The following is a 19,532-nucleotide window of genomic DNA, read 5'->3' on the forward strand; positions in this document are numbered from 1 at the left end:
GAGCATGATTACAAACTCCTATACAAATTAGTAACAGCCTACTTATATTCCCTTGCGTGCCACTGCTGGAGTACACAATATTGGGCTCAAAAATTCTCAGCTCTTTCCCTCAGATGCAGCCTCTCTCCTGTCCAGCTAGAGCACTGATTCTTAGTCCAACCTCACTTATAGCCAGGAAACAATCCATGAATTCAGAAGAAAAGCATTGGTAGGGCTTTCCTGGGAGTGTGGGTGGTAGTGCAAGTTGCATAATTGAATGCTTCCCAGAATAAAAACATTCTGTTGAAGGGAAGCTAGCATGTCAGAGAGAAGGCTACGCCTTCTATTGGTCATGTTAGTTTTATTAATTAAATGCACATATCCCCCTTCCTCCCAGAGGAGCTCAAATAAAGTTTGCCATAAACTTAGTTTTTACACAATGGGTAGTCAGCGATACAGCTATCTTCTGACCTTGTAGATTTTGACCCTCAATCACCCCATGCAGGTAAAAAGCTTACCAGGTCTTTCTTTGCTAGTTACACATTGTGGCCTTTGGGCTCCTAGAAATTTGGGAAGAAGACACAGTAAAGTTGTACAGCTTCCATGTCAGTATTGAGAAGCACAGGGGATTCCCCTGGCTTGGAGGCACTGGGATGAAATTTTAACTGAGGCTGCGTGAACCATTGCCCCATCTAACTCAAAGTTTGGGGTATGGACTGTCAAGTCACATTCTGAAGAAAGAAATTGAACAGAATTCTTTGCCAACTGCTGTTTTCTGGATTGAAACAATGAATGCCAGTGCTCGGAATAGTCAGTATTACATTTGAATTTAAGGCATGGGGATGCCAAGTCAGGGTTGAATTAGGCACTTGACAGTTTAATTCTCCTCTTCCTACTGTAAATCTAAGAAGGGGTTTGGTTAGGATAGTGAGTAAACCCACACAAACTCGTTTCACGCTTATGGGCATGAAAAGATTTTCAAAAGCTTCAGTAGACCAACAATTCTGACATGACAGCAATGCTTGTTTGTTTTTCTTTAGGCACTTTATAACCAATATTTACAATTTAAAGAAACAGAAATTCCACCAAAGGAGATAGAGAAATCAAAAATCAAACACCTATATAAATTACTGGAGGTAAGCCATTTTTTTTTAAATGGATTTTCGAATGCTGGTCTTGTTTCTTTTTATCTTGGCTTTATGTAATCATTCCTTGTTTTGAAGGTTTGGATAGAATTTGGGCGTATCAAGCTTCCTCAAGGTTACCACCCCAATGACATAGAGAAAGAGTGGGGGAAGCTAATTATTGCTATGTTGGAAAGAGAAAAAACACTTCGACCAGAAGTTGAAAGGTATGTTGGTATTTTTGTTTTACAAGCTTGCTTCTCTGCCTGCTCGTTTGAAAATGGCCAGTGCGGTATTTTGCAAAACAGACAAGGGCACTTTTATTAGAATACTTAAAATCAACTTTAGGTACATTGGCAAGTTAGAATCTTATTTGATAGGCTCAACCGTTTATTATAAGAAATCCATCCAAACCTAAGCTTAATTTTATTACTAGGGTCTGCACCCCCGCTTGCTCTGCTTGCCAACCCCCCTGCCACTTCTCCCCACCTTAACTTCCCAATCCTCACAGCTGCTAAGCTTACTATTCACCTTCCCAACCCCATTTCTGAAGCCACTTCTTTCTTCTGTTCTGCAGTCCCTCTTTGCACTCCTGTTTTCACCTTTGCCCCCATGCCCATGTCTCCTCTCACCCTTTTGTGCAAGCCCCCTTGCACACAAAGTACCCCCGTGATAATCTCCTGCATTTCCTCTTCCCACACATTACTTCTAAGCACCCTTTCCACCTTCCGGCCAACTATGAAGCCACTGTCCTCTCCTGCTCTGCAGATTCTTTCATGCCCCTGTTTACCTCTTTGCCCCCATTCTGATGCCTCCTACTCCCTTCTTTTTTAGCAGCCCCTTGTGCATTCCCATTTTCACCTTCACTCTGCTTTTTTCTCCCCCCCCCCCCAACATAGCCATGCCTTCTCTGAATTTCTGTTCTGCAGCCCCTTTGCATATACCCACACCACTTTCACCTTCACCTTCTTTTTCCTCCATTCTTTTTTCAACTCTTACTTGCACACAGACCACCTCTCTTTCCGTGTCTCTTCCTCTCCTATTTAGCAGCCCCTTTTGCACACACAACCCATCATGATATATGTTACTGTATCTTTAAGATGATTAATAAGAGCAATCCTGTCAACTATTGAGATCAAGCAGGTGCGCCTGCTAAAAACATGCGCCTGCTAAAAACATGGTTGTTTAGACAAGCTTACCCAGATGCTTAGAAAGTTGAGGGGATTTTAATCCGTTTTAGTATTTTGTATGTTTTAAAGTTTGGGTGTGAGTTTCGATTTTCTTGTTTTATATTTTTGTAAACCGTTTTGAGGCTTTTCACAATCAAGCAGTGTATACAGTTTATGAAATTAAATAAATTAATTAACTTGTTTCGTTAGGCAGCCTTTCTCAGCCTTAGGTCTCTAGACATTGTTGGACGACAACTCCCATCATTCCTAGCCATCATGAGCAGTGTTCAGGGATGATGGTAGTTGTAGTTCAAGAACATCTGAGGACCGAAAGTTGAGAAAGGCTGAGTTAGAGGATGTTAAGTTCAGCTGGTGGGTGTTGTATATATGTGTGTGTTTTCTGGAAATAAAAAGCATTTCTTAATTACTACATTAAATCTGGAACTTCATGTTAAGGATAACGTGGTTGCAGGAGTGAAATGCATGACCGTGAGATCGCACCTTGTAATATTTGAGGGTTCCGCATCCTATCTATCTATCTATCTATCTATCTATCTATCTATCTATCATCATCATCTCTATCATCTATCTATCTATCTATCTATCTATCTATCTATCTATCTATCATCTATCATCTAATCTATCACATGAGGCAATGGAGGAATGGAAGAGGGAGAAGGTTGAAAGTTCTTTTCCCTCCCTTTCAGTAACCTTCTCGCTCTATTCTAACAACCATAGAGGTTTGAGTAAAGTGGTTGTGGAGAGACACTGAGATGACAATTGTGGATTTAAACCAGGTATAGGCAAACTCGGCCCTACAGATGTTTTTGAGACTACAGTTCCCATCATCCTTGACCACTGGTCCTGTTAGCTAGGGATGATGGGAGTTGTAGTCCCAAAACAGCTGGAGGGCTGAGTTTGCCTATGCCTGATTTAAACTATAGTAGAAGTTTAAGTAAAGCAAGTTTTGTAGTAGGAGACAAGCAGGGCTTTGCTCACGAGGATTTGCTGTGCAAGGGGTAAAAGCAGCATGGGAATGAAAGAACTAAGCCCTTCCCATCTCTTCTCAGTTGCAGCTTTCATCCTCTACTTGCTTTACAGAGGTTTCAGTGGTGATGGAGGGAAGAAGGACTTGTACTTAAGAAAGTTGAGGCTGTGTATTAAGAGAACTGTATTTGCCTTAGTGTGTGGGAGAGGAGAAAATGCCAGTCCCTAAGAGTAAATCTAGTCTTATAAATGATGGAGGATGTGCATGTAGGCTATACTTGCTAAGTCAATTTCAATATAAAATGGGCTTCCCAAATGATCAATTGCTTCCCATTGTTCATATAAGCAGTTTGGGATCCCATTTTCCAAATGTTTTTTCATTGTGATAAAGCCCTTTCATTGTGACTGGAACACAATAGTTTTCACATTATATACCGGTAAATATTAGGTCTCTTTCACAAATCTTCTTGACCTAACAAAAGTGGTGCTGAAGTCAATAGATAGGGAGCTGACATGTCACAGGATCATATAGCAATAAGTTTGTAGTATACTTTAATGCAGACATGGATCACAGGCAACCATGCACCCGGAGTTAACACGTGTACTTACATGCTATTCAGCAGTCAGTATGATTTTTTTCCGCCAAGCATGCAAGGGCCAAATAGCAAGCCAGCACAGTCTTTTAAGGAAAAGCTCAACTTGTTTATAGCTTCAAGCAGCAATGGCGTGATATGGGTGGGGTTTTATAGAACATGAAATGATTGAATAATAGGAGTAAGAGAAGATAGTGTGCAGGCATCATCCTTGAGGGTTAACAGAGGAAGATCCCAGCTGCTCATTTACCATTTGAAACATGAATAAGAATTGAGATTTTCTGTGAGCTGAAAGCTAAAGAATGCCATTGGATTTCATTTTTGACATTAACATGATTACTGATTGCCAGGAGGAGGTAAAATACATATACCAACTTTGGCAAACATTCTGAATTACACACACACACAGCCCATAGTGATGAAGCAGTCCAAATAATTGATTCACTGTCACATTTTAAACCACAGTATCTCCATTAAATTCAACAAAGTGGCATCAATATGGCAAGGCAGGCACTAATTTTCCTGTTTAAAAGATAAAGATTAATCTTAATATTTTGATCTGATATTTTAAAAAAATAAATGCATGTTGTATGTACTTAAAGTGAACAAACCACACATACTTAATTTTAGTTCTTTCCAACAAAGGCTATGTATAGTTTTAAGAGGGACATAGCCAGAACATAAGCTTTAATACTGTTTATAGCAAATGTCTAGACTGCTGTATATGGGGCCAATGGATGTTTTGGGAGCAGTATTTCTGAAGCAACATTTCTGAAGCAAAGTGGGCATGGACCTGGATGAGAAACTACTGAAAAACCTATGCTAAGTGTAGGGAGACTAAAGGTTGTGAAACTGTTGAAGGGGAGTTCCCTCCCCACTCCTCGAATCGTTTAGTTTGTTGAAATTGGATGAGACTTACATAAGATATTTGGCATCCCTCTTTCCGAGTGAACACCCTAATCATTCTGATTAGTCCATACTTGCACAGGCAATTCAAGCTACAGAAGCCAAGCCCACATTGGCATATATAGCTGAAGGCGAAGTCTTCTGAAGAGGAATGAGAATGTTACTTGCAGGGCTTTGAATATGCATGCTGAGACCTATTTAAGGATGCAGAGCTTGGTTTTTGTCCTTAAAGCCATCTAGTCCCTGGAAGCTGTATGTTTTTGCAGGCATTTTGTCTTCTCAACTTTTTAAATGACCAGCGGGATAGCTTTCTGGCTGTAAAAAAATGAATGCCAACAGTTACGGCTACCACAGCAGTGACTCTGTATTTAGTAACAGCACTAGCACCCGGACCAGCATTGATTCCAATGAAAACTTCTTGTCTGTTAACTGTGGTCCTACCCTTGTTAATTCTTGTATAAGCTTTGGCAATGGTACCAAGGAAGGAACCAGGTAAGTGCTGGTATTATTCTGCAGAATGTGGTGCCTTTTTATCTGGTAGCAGAATCGAGATGTTAATGACCAGCCCCATGTGATTTGTCTTAACTTCTGACTTCTTTTAGGTTAGAAATGCTGCAGCAGATTGCAAACAGAATTCAGCGAGACAGCCTGGGCTGCGAAGACAAACTAATGCTTGCTCGAAATGCTGTGCAATCAGTAAGTCTATTTGGATAGCTAATTTCTGTATAAAAAAGCCCCAGCATAGACCACTGGATAAAGGGGTGGACCTGGAGTTGTAAAATCTGGATTAATATCCTTGCACAGAAACGTACTTACTAGGTGACCAGTACCAAATCACCATCTGTTGGCTTGAGGTCTTCTGTTTGTATAATTGGAATTTCCACAACATCTCTTGGAGTTGTGAGGATGAGAAGAATACCTCTTTGATGGTTGGCAGGCGCTTGAACATACAGTGGTACCTCGGGTTACATACGCTTCAGGTTACAGACCTAACCCAGAAATAGTGCTTCAGGTTAAGAACTTTGCTTCAGGATAAGAACAGAAATCATGCTCCGGTGGCACGGGAGCACCAGGAGGCCCCATTAGCTAAAGTGGTGCTTCAGGTTAAGAACAGTTTCAGGTTAAGTACGGACCTCTGGAACGAATTAAGTACTTAACCCGAGGTACCACTGTACTGGGACATCCTAGAAAAGCATGCAACTTATTTCATCAGTCGTGTGAAATGGAGGTGGACGCTGATGTTAATAAGTGGCAGACAAAGTGGACAGGCTTAAAGAATGTTAAATGTTTTAAATTCATACACTTGTTGGGTTCCAAGGTGATTTGTTTTTAGGGTGGAGAATGTATGTTCACAGCCTCACTTGAGAATAACATCTGTTTCCACCCTGCGAATACTAAGGGTGGAGACAATTCTTAGGAAGAAGACAGGTGCTATAATTTTGCAAGCAAGGTTTGTGAAAATGATTAAAAGTGCATGTATGCTTTTAGGCAATATTCTCCAAGTCCTAGGTTTTAGAGGGGTCAGTCTATAAATCCAGGAGTTTTCTGTTCCTTATAGTATCCAAGAATTGGATGGTTTTTTAAAATAAAAATATTAATGAGTTTGTAAGAATGTGGTCGTCTGCATGGAAATGTCATGCGGCATTAATAAAGCTTGTGGTTGTGGTGGAGGATGACTTACAATTCCTAGAATGGGTGCAAAGGTTATGTCCCTAACAATACTGCCTATGGCTTAGACCCTTGAGGATACTAAAAAGGAACTCCACAACCCTGTCATGATATAATTTTATCTAGCTACCACCTTGCAGTTAAAGACATCTACCTCTCGATAGCCAAGTTATAATACCATTTAAAAGCCACCAGCAAATCTCCTATCACTGCTTTCCTCCAGCCTCCAAACCTACAAAATGCTATCAGTCCTTTGTTACATTATTGTGACTCCAACCATTGCATCAGCTGTAGTTATCTTAGGGCAAATGCCATCAGCAAAAACAGACTGTCTGGCAAATCTGTTCAGTAAAAAGAATATCGCCTGCAAGACTTTGCAAGTCTTTCCCCAACAATCCTTATTATCACCATATATTCCCTTTGACTCTGCCAAGTCTTGACTTCCCTCCCTCCCTGCAGTTGCTATATTCATCACATTTTTGAAAGCACTTCAGCCATAACAAAGAGAAAGCTTAATCAACCTTGTGGAAGGCATTTTAATGTAGTAAGTTGAAACCACTCAGAATGGGGAATTTTTCCAACAGAAAAAAGTCTGATCCTGGGACGCTTGAAGTCTTTCACTTTGCTGTAAACTCTCTCGATTCTCATCATTCTTAAGACTATCACCTTAGTTTCCAATGACTGACTTGAAATCTAGTGTTGTTACTGATGAAAGCAAAAGCTAAAATGTTTAATATTTTAAGTGTCACAATCTTCACACACACACACACACACAGAGAGAGAGAGAGAGAGAGAGAGAGAGAGAGAGAGAGAGAAAGAGTGTGCACGTAATGGGTTAAGGAAGTGGCACATTATGGGTTTTTACACATGAACATTGGTTTAGCTGTCTAAATATCATTGTCACCTTATTTTGCTGCACACACTGGATGAAGCATGCTGTTTTATGGATATATAAAAATGTGGATTGGTAGCCAAAAAAACCCCAAGTATCTGGGAGGTATCTGACTCAGATTAGATCGATTGAAACAATGGACTAACTTAAGTCCGCTGATCTTAATGAGTTTATTTGGAATATGATTTAGTTGGTCATCACCGTGATAATGTGACTTTCACCTTGGGTTACCATGTACGTTAATCCACAGATAAACATTGTAAAGCATGTCTGAATAAAGATAACTATTGTAAACTATTGTAACTGTTGTAATTTTCAGAATATGATAATGGTACAAAATATGCCATGTATTTTATATAAAGTTTCTTCTCCAGTTAAATGCATGATTAAATTCAATTTGTATTTTTAACACAGGATGCAAAGCGATTAGAATCAGGTCTGCAGTTCCAGAATGAAGCTGAGATTGCAGGTTATCTACTTGAATGTGAGAATCTGCTGCGTCAACAAGTCTTGGATGCCCAGATTCTTATTGATGGAAAATATTATCAGGCAGATCAGCTGGTCCAGAGGTTTGTGCATTTATGTATGAGCTTATGTGAATATATGCTTAAGAATTTATTCTCTAGCCTGTGAAAGCCCCTTTTCTTTCTTTTTTTGATGCAGAGTAAGCTGTGTAGACAAATGACAATACTTAGTTGTAACAAGCTCTACCCTCACCTGAGTTACATATTTTTCTTTTCTTTTACTAGTTTATTTTTTTTGGGGGGGTTCCTTTTCAGAATTGAAAATTAATGAGATGATGTTATTATGCTATTGATAAATTAAATAACATGTAAAAAGAAAGAAATAGGTGCATTCATCTTATGTCCTATCAGTAGCTATGCAAAAGCATGATGAAGGCTGCAGCTGGTAATATCTGCAATTTTAACAGAAACACACTAAAAGTAAAAGGATGCCCACATACACCAGAAATTTCAGTCTCCCAGATGTAACTAAAATGGTCCTGAACTAGATAACTTAAATGGCATGGCAATATGGCAAAACCTTTTTCCTCTGTAGATTGTGGCTTGGCTACCTGGATCCTTAGACTAAACGGCTTATTGGATTTTGCAAGCATCTCTGACTTGTAGTTTATGTCTAAGCTTTATTTTCATTTTAGCTTAACCGTAGCTTGCCATGTTGTCTAACCTGAACTGCGGCTAAGCTGAAATCCAGCTAGTGGAAACAAGCCAATTTCAAACCACACATTTTTCCCACTAACCATAGTTAAGATTAACCACAGTTTGGTTACACACTAAACTGCAGTTAATCCAAAACTGGAAGTGGAAGCTTCTGGTCTGCCATGCATGACCAAGCTAGAAAGAAGAGAGAAAAGGGAGAGTGCATAAGCCCAGGTGGAGGCTAGCCTTGTTGTCATGGAACATCAGCCCATTTCAATATAGCCATAGTATGCAACTTCTTAGTGCACTAGCATGATCTCCTATATCCTATATCCTTGGCTATATTTATACAGTGCTGATGCTTTGAAATATTGCCAGTTGTTCTCCCCACACCCCACAGTAATATCTATGCCCATAAATGATTGTCAAACCCAGGCATTTAAGTATCTGTCTCTTTAAAGTGGTGTAGTGGTTAAGAGCGGTAGACTTGTAATCTGGTGAACCGGGTTCACTTCCCCACTCCTCCACATGCAGCTGCTGGGTGACCTTGGGCCAGTCACACTTCTCTGAAGTCTCTCAGCCCCACTCACCTCACAGAGTGTTTGTTGTGGGGGAGGAAGGGAAAGGAGAATGTTAGCCGCTTTGAGACTCCTTCGGGTAGTCATAAAGCAGGATATCAAATTCAAACTCCTCCTCCTCCTCTTCCTCTTCTTCTTCTTCTTCTTCTTCTTGCTAATGCACAGAAAAACTTTTCCAAAGCTGAATTTTCTCTAAATTTGTCCCATTGAGCTCAATGTGATCGAGCAAGTTTTCACACTTCTTTGGTCCATCTGCTCCCACATTCACATGCAAAAATGTATTGTAGAAACTGCATTCTCCAAAGATACAGCCCATGAGCTGAGGTGAGGCAGTTGCAGATCAGGTGGCAGATCTGGGGCCTGAGGAGTGCGCTGTGCCCCTGCCTCCACCACTGCCACGCCCCTACGGCTGGTGCGTGCTGCTGCAGTGGCTGTCTTTCCTGCTGCTGTTTGTTAAGGTTGCTGTGAAGTGGGTGCACTTAGAGCAAAGGGCCTAACTTGGCAACAGTGGCAGCAGTATAGGGCATGCCCAGCAGTGGGGTGTGTGACAGCAGCGTGGCATGTCCATGGAGGAAGAGGAGGGGGCATGGCATGCCCATGGCAGAGGAGGTTGAGGGGTGGTGGTTGTTTGTTTGGAGGTTTTTTTGCCTCAAGCACCAATACCTCCTGGGTCAGCCCTGACCCCCACAGCTTCTCTGGGGAGAGTCTTGCTACTGTAATAGACTAAACACTTTCCATCTTGATTGTGGAAATCACTACTGATTGAGGAGGATCCACAGAGAATCCAGTTCACAATAGATATTCTTTTTGTGCCTACGTTTAAAGAGATGCTTGGGAAGCATCACACAGAGACAAAATGGATCCCTTCAATTTTCTCTTACCTTATAATAGTTGTGTTTGAGGCTACAGTTGTTACAACAGTACTGTATATTACTTTAATCTTTACATTCTATTCTTAAAGAGGAGGATGAGTTTGATCCTGTCTCTGCCTTTCCCAGAGGCACTACTTTTCATTATGATGGCTTTATTATGCCCAGACACACACTATTACTTGGCACATTACCATCTAGCTCCATTGCACTTTAAAATTCCTAATATATCTATCAGTTTATCATCAAGTTTTACCGGAATGTGTGGATTGAACTCTTAATAACAACCCTCTCCTTTTTTATTTTACACAAAATACAAGATAGTTTCATTATTCTTTGTTTTTGAAATGATGAGAATTCATGAAAATCCCGAGACGATATCCAGATCTTTTCACTTCTTTTCTGGTTTTTGAAACAGGGTTGCAAAACTGCGAGATGACCTTATGGCCTTAAGAGCAGAGTGCTCCTCAATCTACAGCAAGGGGAGGACACTGACTACAGAACAGACCAAGATGATGATATCAGGAATAACACAAAGCTTAAACTCAGGATTTGCACCAAACTTCAGCCCCAGCTTAAACTCTGGACTGAGCCAGGGCTTATCACCCTCCTTGACATCATCGAGTCTAACATCAGGTTTATCATCGGGTCTTTCTTCAAGAATGACTCCAGCCATCACCCCAGCTTACACCCCAGGTTTCCCACCACGGTTAATTCAAAGCTACATAACAGGAGTTGACACTGGTGCACTGCAAACACTCAAATTGATGCAGATCCGAAAACCTCTGATGAAATCGGCATTTATCGATCAGAATTTAACAGAGGAGGAAGTCAACATGAAGTTTGTTCAGGATCTTCTCAGATGGGTAGATGAAATGCAGGTAACATCTTTACATGTACATTTTTTTAAAATTTTCAGTCTGTGCCTTATCATTTTTCTCACCCGCTTGAGGGCTCGACTTTAATTTTCAATTTCTGCTTTCAAGGTGCAACTTGATCGAGCTGAATGGGGTTCGGATTTGCCAAGTGTTGAAAGCCATTTAGAAAATCACAAGAATGTCCACAAAGCTATTGAAGAATTTGAGTCAAGCCTTAAAGAAGCAAAAATCAGTGAGGTACAGCTTTCGGGGGGGGGGGGAGTGTTGTGGTTATATTAAGTGTGCAGGGATTTTGTATATTAAGCAGCATATAAAAATTAGGAATATACCCCACATATACACATGTGTGCAATGTGCTTCTCATATATATATATATATATATATATATATATATATATATATATATATATATATATATATATATATATATATATATATATATATATATATATAATTATTATTATTATTATTATTTGAACCAATTTGTTCTTTACAGATCCAGATGACTGCTCCCCTTAAACTCAGCTATGCAGACAAATTGCACAAACTGGAGAGCCAATATGCAAAACTCTTGGTAAGATTGCTGATTGGCAGTCCCGCCTTTTATTTGGATGCCATTTTGATGACAAAAGGTTTAAAGTAAAAAAAATGGATTTCTTTTACTATCTTTTTCAAGAACACCTCAAGAAATCAGGAAAGACACCTTGATACCCTTCACAATTTTGTATCTCGAGCTACCAGAGAACTCATATGGTTGAATGAGAAAGAAGAGGAGGAGGTTGCATATGACTGGAGTGAAAGAAATACAAATATAGCACGGAAAAAGGACTACCATGCAGTAAGCATTGTTTAAATAGTCAAAAATAAGTATTGAATGTGACCTCTCTTTTTTTATTTGCTCCTGGCTTCTAAAGCTAATTGTCTTTTTATTTGGAAGGAACTGATGAGAGAACTTGATCAGAAGGAAGAAATTATCAAATCTGTTCAGGAAATAGCAGAACAATTGCTATTTGAAAACCACCCTGCAAGGCTAACTATTGAGGTAGGTTGTTAAGCATAACTTAGGAATAGAAACAGAGGCTCTCAAGGCTCTTTTTATGGGCTGCTGAAACAGAATATAGACTTGTTTTCTGGGTGCAGTCTGTAGTCCCCATGCTTCATTTCCAGAAAATGTTCAGTAAAATAAGACTTTTTGATTTCAGTCAGGCTCTACATAGACATGTCATAAACCCACTGCCCCAACTGTACAGTGGGGAGGGGGTTATTGGTTGGTTGGCTTTGCTCTTGTTTTTGATAATGTATTTTGTGCTTTTATATTGAAGGGTGGTATACTGTGCAACGTTAATAGTAATAATAATACTGGAAAAATGATAAATTTAGAGAAACTGAAACAGACAGATTCATCAATCCCGATGTGCATTTGTTGCAGTGTATTGTAGTTCACAAAAGCCTATCTTTAAAGTGCAACAGCATACACTTAATTTTGACATGACATGTCGATGACATGAAATAAATGGAACCACAACAAAATGTAGCATTTGTGGAGGACTGCTGTTCCAAGGGCTGGCCAGCCATACATTCTTGCCAGTTCCCATGTCCAGCCAGTCAACCATACCCTGTTGCGAGATACTCCATTTCTTTCCATTCCTATCATTCTCCTCCTTGGCCCCATCCCAGATTTCTGTTGTTAATGCTTTTGTCCATCAGACGCTCAGCCTTAGACACTTTACTGAGAGCTATGTTACATCAGTTCCCATCAATATTCCAGTGCGGCTGAGTTTTGTAACCTGTGACAGGGCAGTGGTTCTGTGTTTTCATTTGACAGGGAACTTCTGGGCCTTTCTTACGTGCAGAGGTTTCATTACATTGCTTCCATTTAAGGTGTGAAGTTCAGGCACTTGCTGTTGCTCATAAACTCCAGATATTGTTTGGACATTGAATTTATTTCAGACTGGCATCATGTCGTGTGCTTACAATGTGTGACTTGATTCTAGTCCAAAATGCATCTAACGTCCAAACAACACCTGGAAATTTATGAGTGCTTCTGTTTTGGTTTTAAAATGCATGCTAACTACTACAGGTGCCTTCAGACTTCCAAATGTGATCATGCGATTGTCAGTTAGGAAACTAGGTTGTGTACAAAGCAGATAGTCATGCAGGGTTTGTGCTCTGAAGCAATAAGGCTTTTATGCAAGAAGATAAGCTCTATGATATTTCCAGGCTATTAAGCAGTACTGTTCGGGCTGTATAGGAGATATATCCTATTGGTATCTCCTAAAAAGTTTGTATTTATAGACTAATTCAGACTGCATTCAGATATCACAATGCACCATCATTTATCTAGAGAAGGAACTAGCTGGAACAAATCTTGGACCCACACACTTCCTCTTCCACCTCTGGTGCAGCTGTGAGGAGATTGGAAACTTTCTCTTTTGATTAACCACAATTTAATCTGATGCCTGAGCCCTAGACGGAAGTTAACTTTTAACTATGGTTTGATGAAATAAGCTAGCTTGATGACTCCGTGGTTTGTGCTCAACTTGTTTCAAACAAGCCATAGGAAAGGTTAGCTCCAGGTGGAACGACAAGCTGCAAGTAATCAAAAAAAAGAAGCGAAAGCTTTCAGAAATCTTATTGCAGGTGCAGCAGAGGGGGGGGGGGAAGCATGTGAGTCTGAGTCTTTACTGTGGCTTGTTTCCATAATGATAGAACAGATCAATTTCACTATCTGTAGGGTATTTAGCAAATTGAGTTGAAATTCGTCTTCTAACAGAGAACAAGGCACCCACTGGTTTCCATGGGAGATGCTTGAGGAGAATTCTAAATCTACAGTATTTAGAGCAGCCTCTGCTGGCCAACAGTATTACTGTTCTACCATAGCAGGGATAGAGCAAATAATGCATTCAAGAAATTCAAGTTATAAATGACAGTTATTCTAATAAGTAAATTGTTCAGAGAATTTTATTGCTTTTTGTAGAGAAATGCACTTGATATTTTCAGAGGCTGGTGTGATTTCTTTTCCTACTGTTACAACAAGTTGAAGGCATTTGAGTAGGAAAATTGGGCAGGGCAGGGGCTTCAATTCCTCAAATCTCTCCCCTTCTTCAATTGAATTGCTTCTGTTGCACAGCAAAACATGACTTCTTTCCTCTGCTTGTATCCCTAAGGCCTACCGAGCTGCAATGCAAACACAGTGGAGTTGGATTTTGCAGCTTTGCCAATGTGTTGAACAGCATCTGAGAGAAAACACTGCATATTTTGAGGTACGTAACACATGGGTATTATTGTAGAGTAACCACAGATTTAACTCTTAACAGCAGCAAGAAGAAAAAGATTTTAAATGCTTTTTTATGCCAAATAATAGTATATTGACCCTGCAATAAATCTAAACCAGAATTTTCACATTTCACAGGAATTTTCACATTTTACTGCTGCAGATGTCTGTAAAAAGTGCTGTTCTGTTTTTATTATGAGTTTTGTTGCGTATTTTTTCAGAGTGGATGTAAACTAAAGGGATTAAGCTACTTTTTCACACACCAGTATTTTCATCTGGTTCAAATGGGCCAAGAAATTGAGTAACCTTTCCCACTTGATTTTAGAAGCAATTATTATTTTGCTGCATGTTCTGAATTCTCTATTCAATCAATACAAACCACACCACAATCATCAATGAGGAAAAACATCTGAGTGGCGGGAGAGGGACAGGAAGGGGAAGAAGAAACTTACCCAGGTTGCGCTGGAAAGAAAGTCCCTGTACAGGAATTATTATTTTTCCCAACTGCAAAGAAGTAATGCATATACAGATCATTAAAAGGGTACCCAGTTAACTTCATAAGTATCTAGGCATTGCAGACTGTTGTAAGCAGCACGTTTGAAGGCAGAGAGAGTTGTTAACTTTGCAGCCCAGTGGGTAGAGAGGACTTTTGGTTTTATCCCCTTTGGTACTGGAGACCTTGGGGTGAACGGGCTCATTTAGTTTTCTAATTGATTTTAGAAACTTATGTCTCCTTTATCTAATAAAGTATACCACATTCTTGGATTATCAGCCTGGGCTTCAGACTGCTGTACTGACTACTCGCTTGAGGACAGAGCTTGCTTAAATCAAAAGGTGTTTTTTTTCATTCTAGTTTTTCAATGACGCCAAAGAGGCCATAGATTACTTGAAGAATTTAAGAGATGCTGTTCATCGAAAATACAGCTGTGATAGGTCCAGCAGTATTCATAAACTGGAAGATCTGATCCAAGAGTCGATGGTAGGTATCATCCATACATACTCAGCTAAAGCCATTTGTGCTGTGCTAGCAGAGTACTAAAGGTAGAAAGTGAACCCAAAAGTAAAGGAAGTCTCATCACAAATTGTTCTTTCTTAAGGGGAACTAATCTTATCACCATTGTTTTCACAATTCTAGCTTCAAAAATAATAATTCAAGAAGCTCATTATCTTAAACAATGTCAGTGAAATATATGGATGAGATGTTTCTCATAATTCCTGATGACCATTTTTGGCAGTATTCTGTACCTTTCTGTTTCCACCACTGAAGAAGAGCAGTAATTGCAGCTCTTGACTGATTTTGGGCTTTTGGACAACCTATAGACTGGCTTTTAGTGTCAACAGATTGCACAGTGGCCACAAGCCAGTAAACTGATTAGGACATGGCAAGATATAGAAACTATCCTGTTCTTTTTATTATTATTATTAGCCACTGGCTAACAGCCAGGGAACATCTTCAGCTTGCAGAGCATGAAGTTACATAAAATAAAAATGTAATCCTCTTCACAAACAGAATCTTAGGTCAGGGACATGAATTTTTACCACTGTTTCTCAATGTGATTGGTAAGCAGTGCACAGGAATTAAGCTCTGCCCCTCATAGCCCTTACTATTGAAAATGGTACATAAATGGCTGCCCCCAACTATTTCGTGGTGAATTACACAAATGGACCATCGCCGTCTAGGGCTGTTGACCTAATAAACAGTGGTGGTTAGAGAGTACTAATAGCACCATAGATACCATTCTGGTTTATGTGAACAATGCTTTGTACGATACCACAAACAGCAGAAAATATATTTTAAGTTTCAAAGAAGAACACATTTAATTTGCAGCTGCTTCTAATGTTTCCCCTCCTCTTGTTTTCTTTATAAATTGGCTTTTAGGAAGAGAAAGAACAGCTCCTGCAGTACAAGAACACAGTGGCTGGCCTTGTGGGGAGAGCAAAGACAATAGTTCAGCTGAAGCCGAGGAATCCAGATAATCCACTGAAAACATCCATCCCAATAAAAGCCATCTGTGACTATAGACAAATTGAGGTTGGAACCTTAGATTTCTTCAAATCAATTATGGGCAGTTAATGAAGACAGTTAATGGCATGTTCTTGGAATTCTCCTCCAAATCAAACGAAACAAGTCCCTGCCTTCCCAATTGGGGCTTAAGTTGTTGGGCCCTGCCCACCCCCCAGCCCCCAATTTTGCTCCCCTGTCACTTTCCTAGTGGCACATGTTCAAGGGAGTGTGCTGGAAGAACAATATAAGAATATTGCGCTGATTCAGATTTTCTGATCTTTCTGTTGAAAACCAGATAACCATTTACAGAGATGATGAATGTGTACTGGCAAGCAACTCCCATCGGGCAAAATGGAAAGTGATTAGTCCAAGCGGTAATGAGGCCATGGTTCCCTCCGTCTGTTTTACTGTTCCTCCACCCAACAAAGAAGCAATAGACACTGCAAACAGGTAAGTGCTGGCATAGCGTGCACACAACATGGAAGTCCTTATTGATCTTATTTGCCTTCCAGGAGCTCTTCTGTGCACAGCATACAGGAAATTTATAACATGTACCCTTTCGACTGCCACTTGACAAATCATTAATTTAGACTCGGTCATTCCCCACCCCCTCTTTGTGCATTTCAGAATTGAACAGCAATATCAGAATGTCCTGGCCCTGTGGCATGAATCACATGTAAACATGAAGAGTGTGGTCTCCTGGCACTATCTGACAAATGAAATTGAAACTGTTCGAGCCAGTAATGTTGCTTCGGTAAGTTCTGTGCCTGTTCCAGCACTCATAACAAAACATACCTAGTCTAATTTTCCATGATTCGGAAGCAGTTATCTATAGCCACACACAGTTCCTGAATATTTGGTTCTGTAATGTACTGTATTCCTGTGTTATTTCTGTGCAACAACAGTCTGCTGGTTGCATCCAGAAGCTACAACCTCCCTTTATATCATGATAGGCTAAGATTGTGGGAAGCCCCATGTTTTCCATAGTGGGCATCATTGCTGACAATATGTCAGTGTTGTATTGGTATTTCTTATACTAAGCACTTAAAATGTGCATATGTCAGTGTCTGTAAATACCCAGCGCATGTTGTCCGGTCTCATTGGAGTGTCCAGGACATTTATACGGGTTTTTAACTTGTATGTATTTGAAAGTTGCTGTATGCATTTCATTGAAATGAGTCATCACAATTGACTTTTCTTCTAGTTTCTAAAGAGCAGTTCCTCTACAGGCATCTTCCGATGTGCTGCCCTCACAGAGCAACATGTGTACTACCTTTTTGGAACATTAAAATACTGCCTTAAGAAACTGACAAAGTATGTGGTTTATAAAATGGCGCCCAACATTAGAAAGACTTTAATTACCCCTCTTGATTATTTCCTAGATAAAGACACTCTTGCCAGGTGAACACCAGCAGGTTTTAAGCAACTTGCAGTCCCGCTTTGATGACTTCCTTGAAGACAGCCAGGAGTCCAAAGCCTTTTCAGTTGCTGACATTGCTCAGCTGGAGAGGGAGGTGAATGTGTGCAAGCAGTACTACCAAGAGCTCCTTAAGTCTGCAGAGAGAGGTAAATATAGCACATCAACTGTGCAGAAGTCTCCCATACAAGATGCTTATGGTATTGACTACCCTTTCAATGTTACATATGTGAACTATACTGCTGTGGCTCTTTCACAGTGGTGCTCATTTCAGAAGCAGAGAGGGAAATAGATATCAGTGGAAGACGTGAGTTGGTAAAGTCCAAAGGCCCATTCTTTTTTACAGTGTCAAATGGAAAAAATGAGCAGCTTGCATGAGTATTTGTTATTTTTTTTACAGTTGCTGCTGCACTGTTGTCAAATCAGACATACACTTTGGCATGCATGCTTTTGGCATGCATATGTAGTAAAAAGGTAATGGGACCCCTGGCCATTAGGTCCAGTCGTGACTGACTCTGGGGTTGCGGTGCTCATCTTGCTTTATTGGCTGAGGGAGCCGGCATACAGCTTTCGGGTCATGTGGCCAGCATGACAAACCAGAGCAGCGCACGGAAACACCGTTTACCTTTCTGCCAGAGCAGTACCTATTTATCTACTTGCACTTTGACGTGCTTTTGAACTGCTAGGTTGGCAAGAGCTGGGACCGAACAATGGGAGCTCACCCCGTCTCGGGGATTCGAACCGCTGACCTTCTGATCAGCAAGTCCTAGGCTCTGTGGTTTAACCCACAGCACATAAGCAATTACATAGGTCTAACAGTGAGCACTCAGAGCCAGTTCAGACATTAAGATGTTGCTTATCAAATAGCGGGACGCAGGTGGCGCTGTGGGATAAAGCCTCAGCGCCTAGGACTTGCCGATCGAAAGGTCAGCGGTTCGAATCCCTGCGGCGGGGTGCGCTCCCGCTGCTCGGTCCCAGCGCCTGCCAACCTAGCAGTTCGAAAGCACCTCCAGGTGCAAGTAGATAAATAGGGACCGCTTACCAGCGGGAAGGTAAACGGCGTTTCCGTGTGCGGCTCTGGCTCGCCAGAGCAGCAATGTCACACTGGCCACGTGACCCGGAAGTGTCTCCGGACAGCGCTGGCCCCTGGCCTCTTAAGTGAGATGGGCGCACAACCCCAGAGTCTGTCAAGACTGGCCCGTACGGGCAGGGGTACCTTTACCTTTACCTTTTATCAAATAGCAGAAGAAGAAGTGTGATATTCTGTGTCCTGCATCCCACATGGTATAGGTCAGTTGACTGTAACTCTCTATACTTGTTTTGTGTCTGTTTGAAATCAGTGAGCTGTCATTAACACAGATGCTCCTGAGAAAATCACTTATGAAACGGGAAGAAAAAAGAAGAGCTGATCTTCCCATGATTCTCCTTCTGTTTGTTTTGTTGTTCATAACACAGAGAACTGATTCAAATATTGAAATGTTATATTGCAGATAAAAGAACTTGTGCCCCTGCATATTTGCTGAAAATGTAATATGCCTTTTACTGGCACACAATCTGAGATCTCAATTGGGTTCCTAAAATGAGCTGGTAATAATTTGTGTGAGTAAATAGAACAATTATTTTGGCAGGTTGCACAATAAGAGGAAGAACATCTGTTACTGTTACACACAAATGTACAAGGAACATATTTTTCCTCTCAAAATAAAATACCAGGAGTATCATACCACATCACTTACATTTGTTTACTTACTCTCCTTAAAAAATAAATAAATCTGCAAGTATGTCATAAATGGACCCTATATCCTTTGGAAAAACAGTAAGAGTATTGCTTTAAAAAAGTCTTTGAAGTTCTTCCTTGCTGTTGTAAATATGCCATCTCCATTCTGAAAATATATGATATCACTGAGCCTTATATGCTTCCATAAAGCTGAATAGATATATTATATTATGCATTCAGGCTGATGCTGATATAGAAAGGAATGCAATAACAGATGAAAGCTGATTAAAGTAAATATATAAGTACAGAGCAGAGA

General features: G+C 40.4%; 1 protein-coding gene across 26 annotated transcripts in view; it reads left to right on the forward strand.

Annotated features, from left to right (window-relative positions):
- Positions 1–19,532, forward strand: part of LOC309366917 (dystonin-like) — a 301,144-nt gene that overhangs the window by 129,248 nt on the left and 152,364 nt on the right. For 24 of the 26 annotated variants that reach the window (XM_081905876.1, XM_081905879.1, XM_081905865.1 and 21 more), the window contains 15 exons: positions 1,020–1,115; positions 1,203–1,330; positions 5,361–5,454; positions 7,733–7,887; positions 10,344–10,806; positions 10,912–11,040; positions 11,300–11,377; positions 11,480–11,641; positions 11,741–11,845; positions 13,971–14,066; positions 14,931–15,056; positions 15,957–16,109; positions 16,378–16,532; positions 16,710–16,836; positions 17,465–17,648. In XM_081905876.1, the coding sequence (XP_081762002.1) occupies positions 1,020–1,115; positions 1,203–1,330; positions 5,361–5,454; positions 7,733–7,887; positions 10,344–10,806; positions 10,912–11,040; positions 11,300–11,377; positions 11,480–11,641; positions 11,741–11,845; positions 13,971–14,066; positions 14,931–15,056; positions 15,957–16,109; positions 16,378–16,532; positions 16,710–16,836; positions 17,465–17,648 (2,251 nt within the window). Of the gene's footprint in view, positions 1–1,019; positions 1,116–1,202; positions 1,331–4,884; positions 5,251–5,360; positions 5,455–7,732; positions 7,888–10,343; positions 10,807–10,911; positions 11,041–11,299; positions 11,378–11,479; positions 11,642–11,740; positions 11,846–13,970; positions 14,067–14,930; positions 15,057–15,956; positions 16,110–16,377; positions 16,533–16,709; positions 16,837–17,464; positions 17,649–19,532 lie in introns of those variants that run through there. The other 2 variants (XM_081905867.1, XM_081905872.1) reach the window with 2 other exon arrangements.

Source organism: Podarcis melisellensis (genome assembly GCF_964234715.1).
Source record: "Podarcis melisellensis genome assembly, chromosome: 3".
Lineage (NCBI taxonomy): Eukaryota > Metazoa > Chordata > Lepidosauria > Squamata > Lacertidae > Podarcis > Podarcis melisellensis.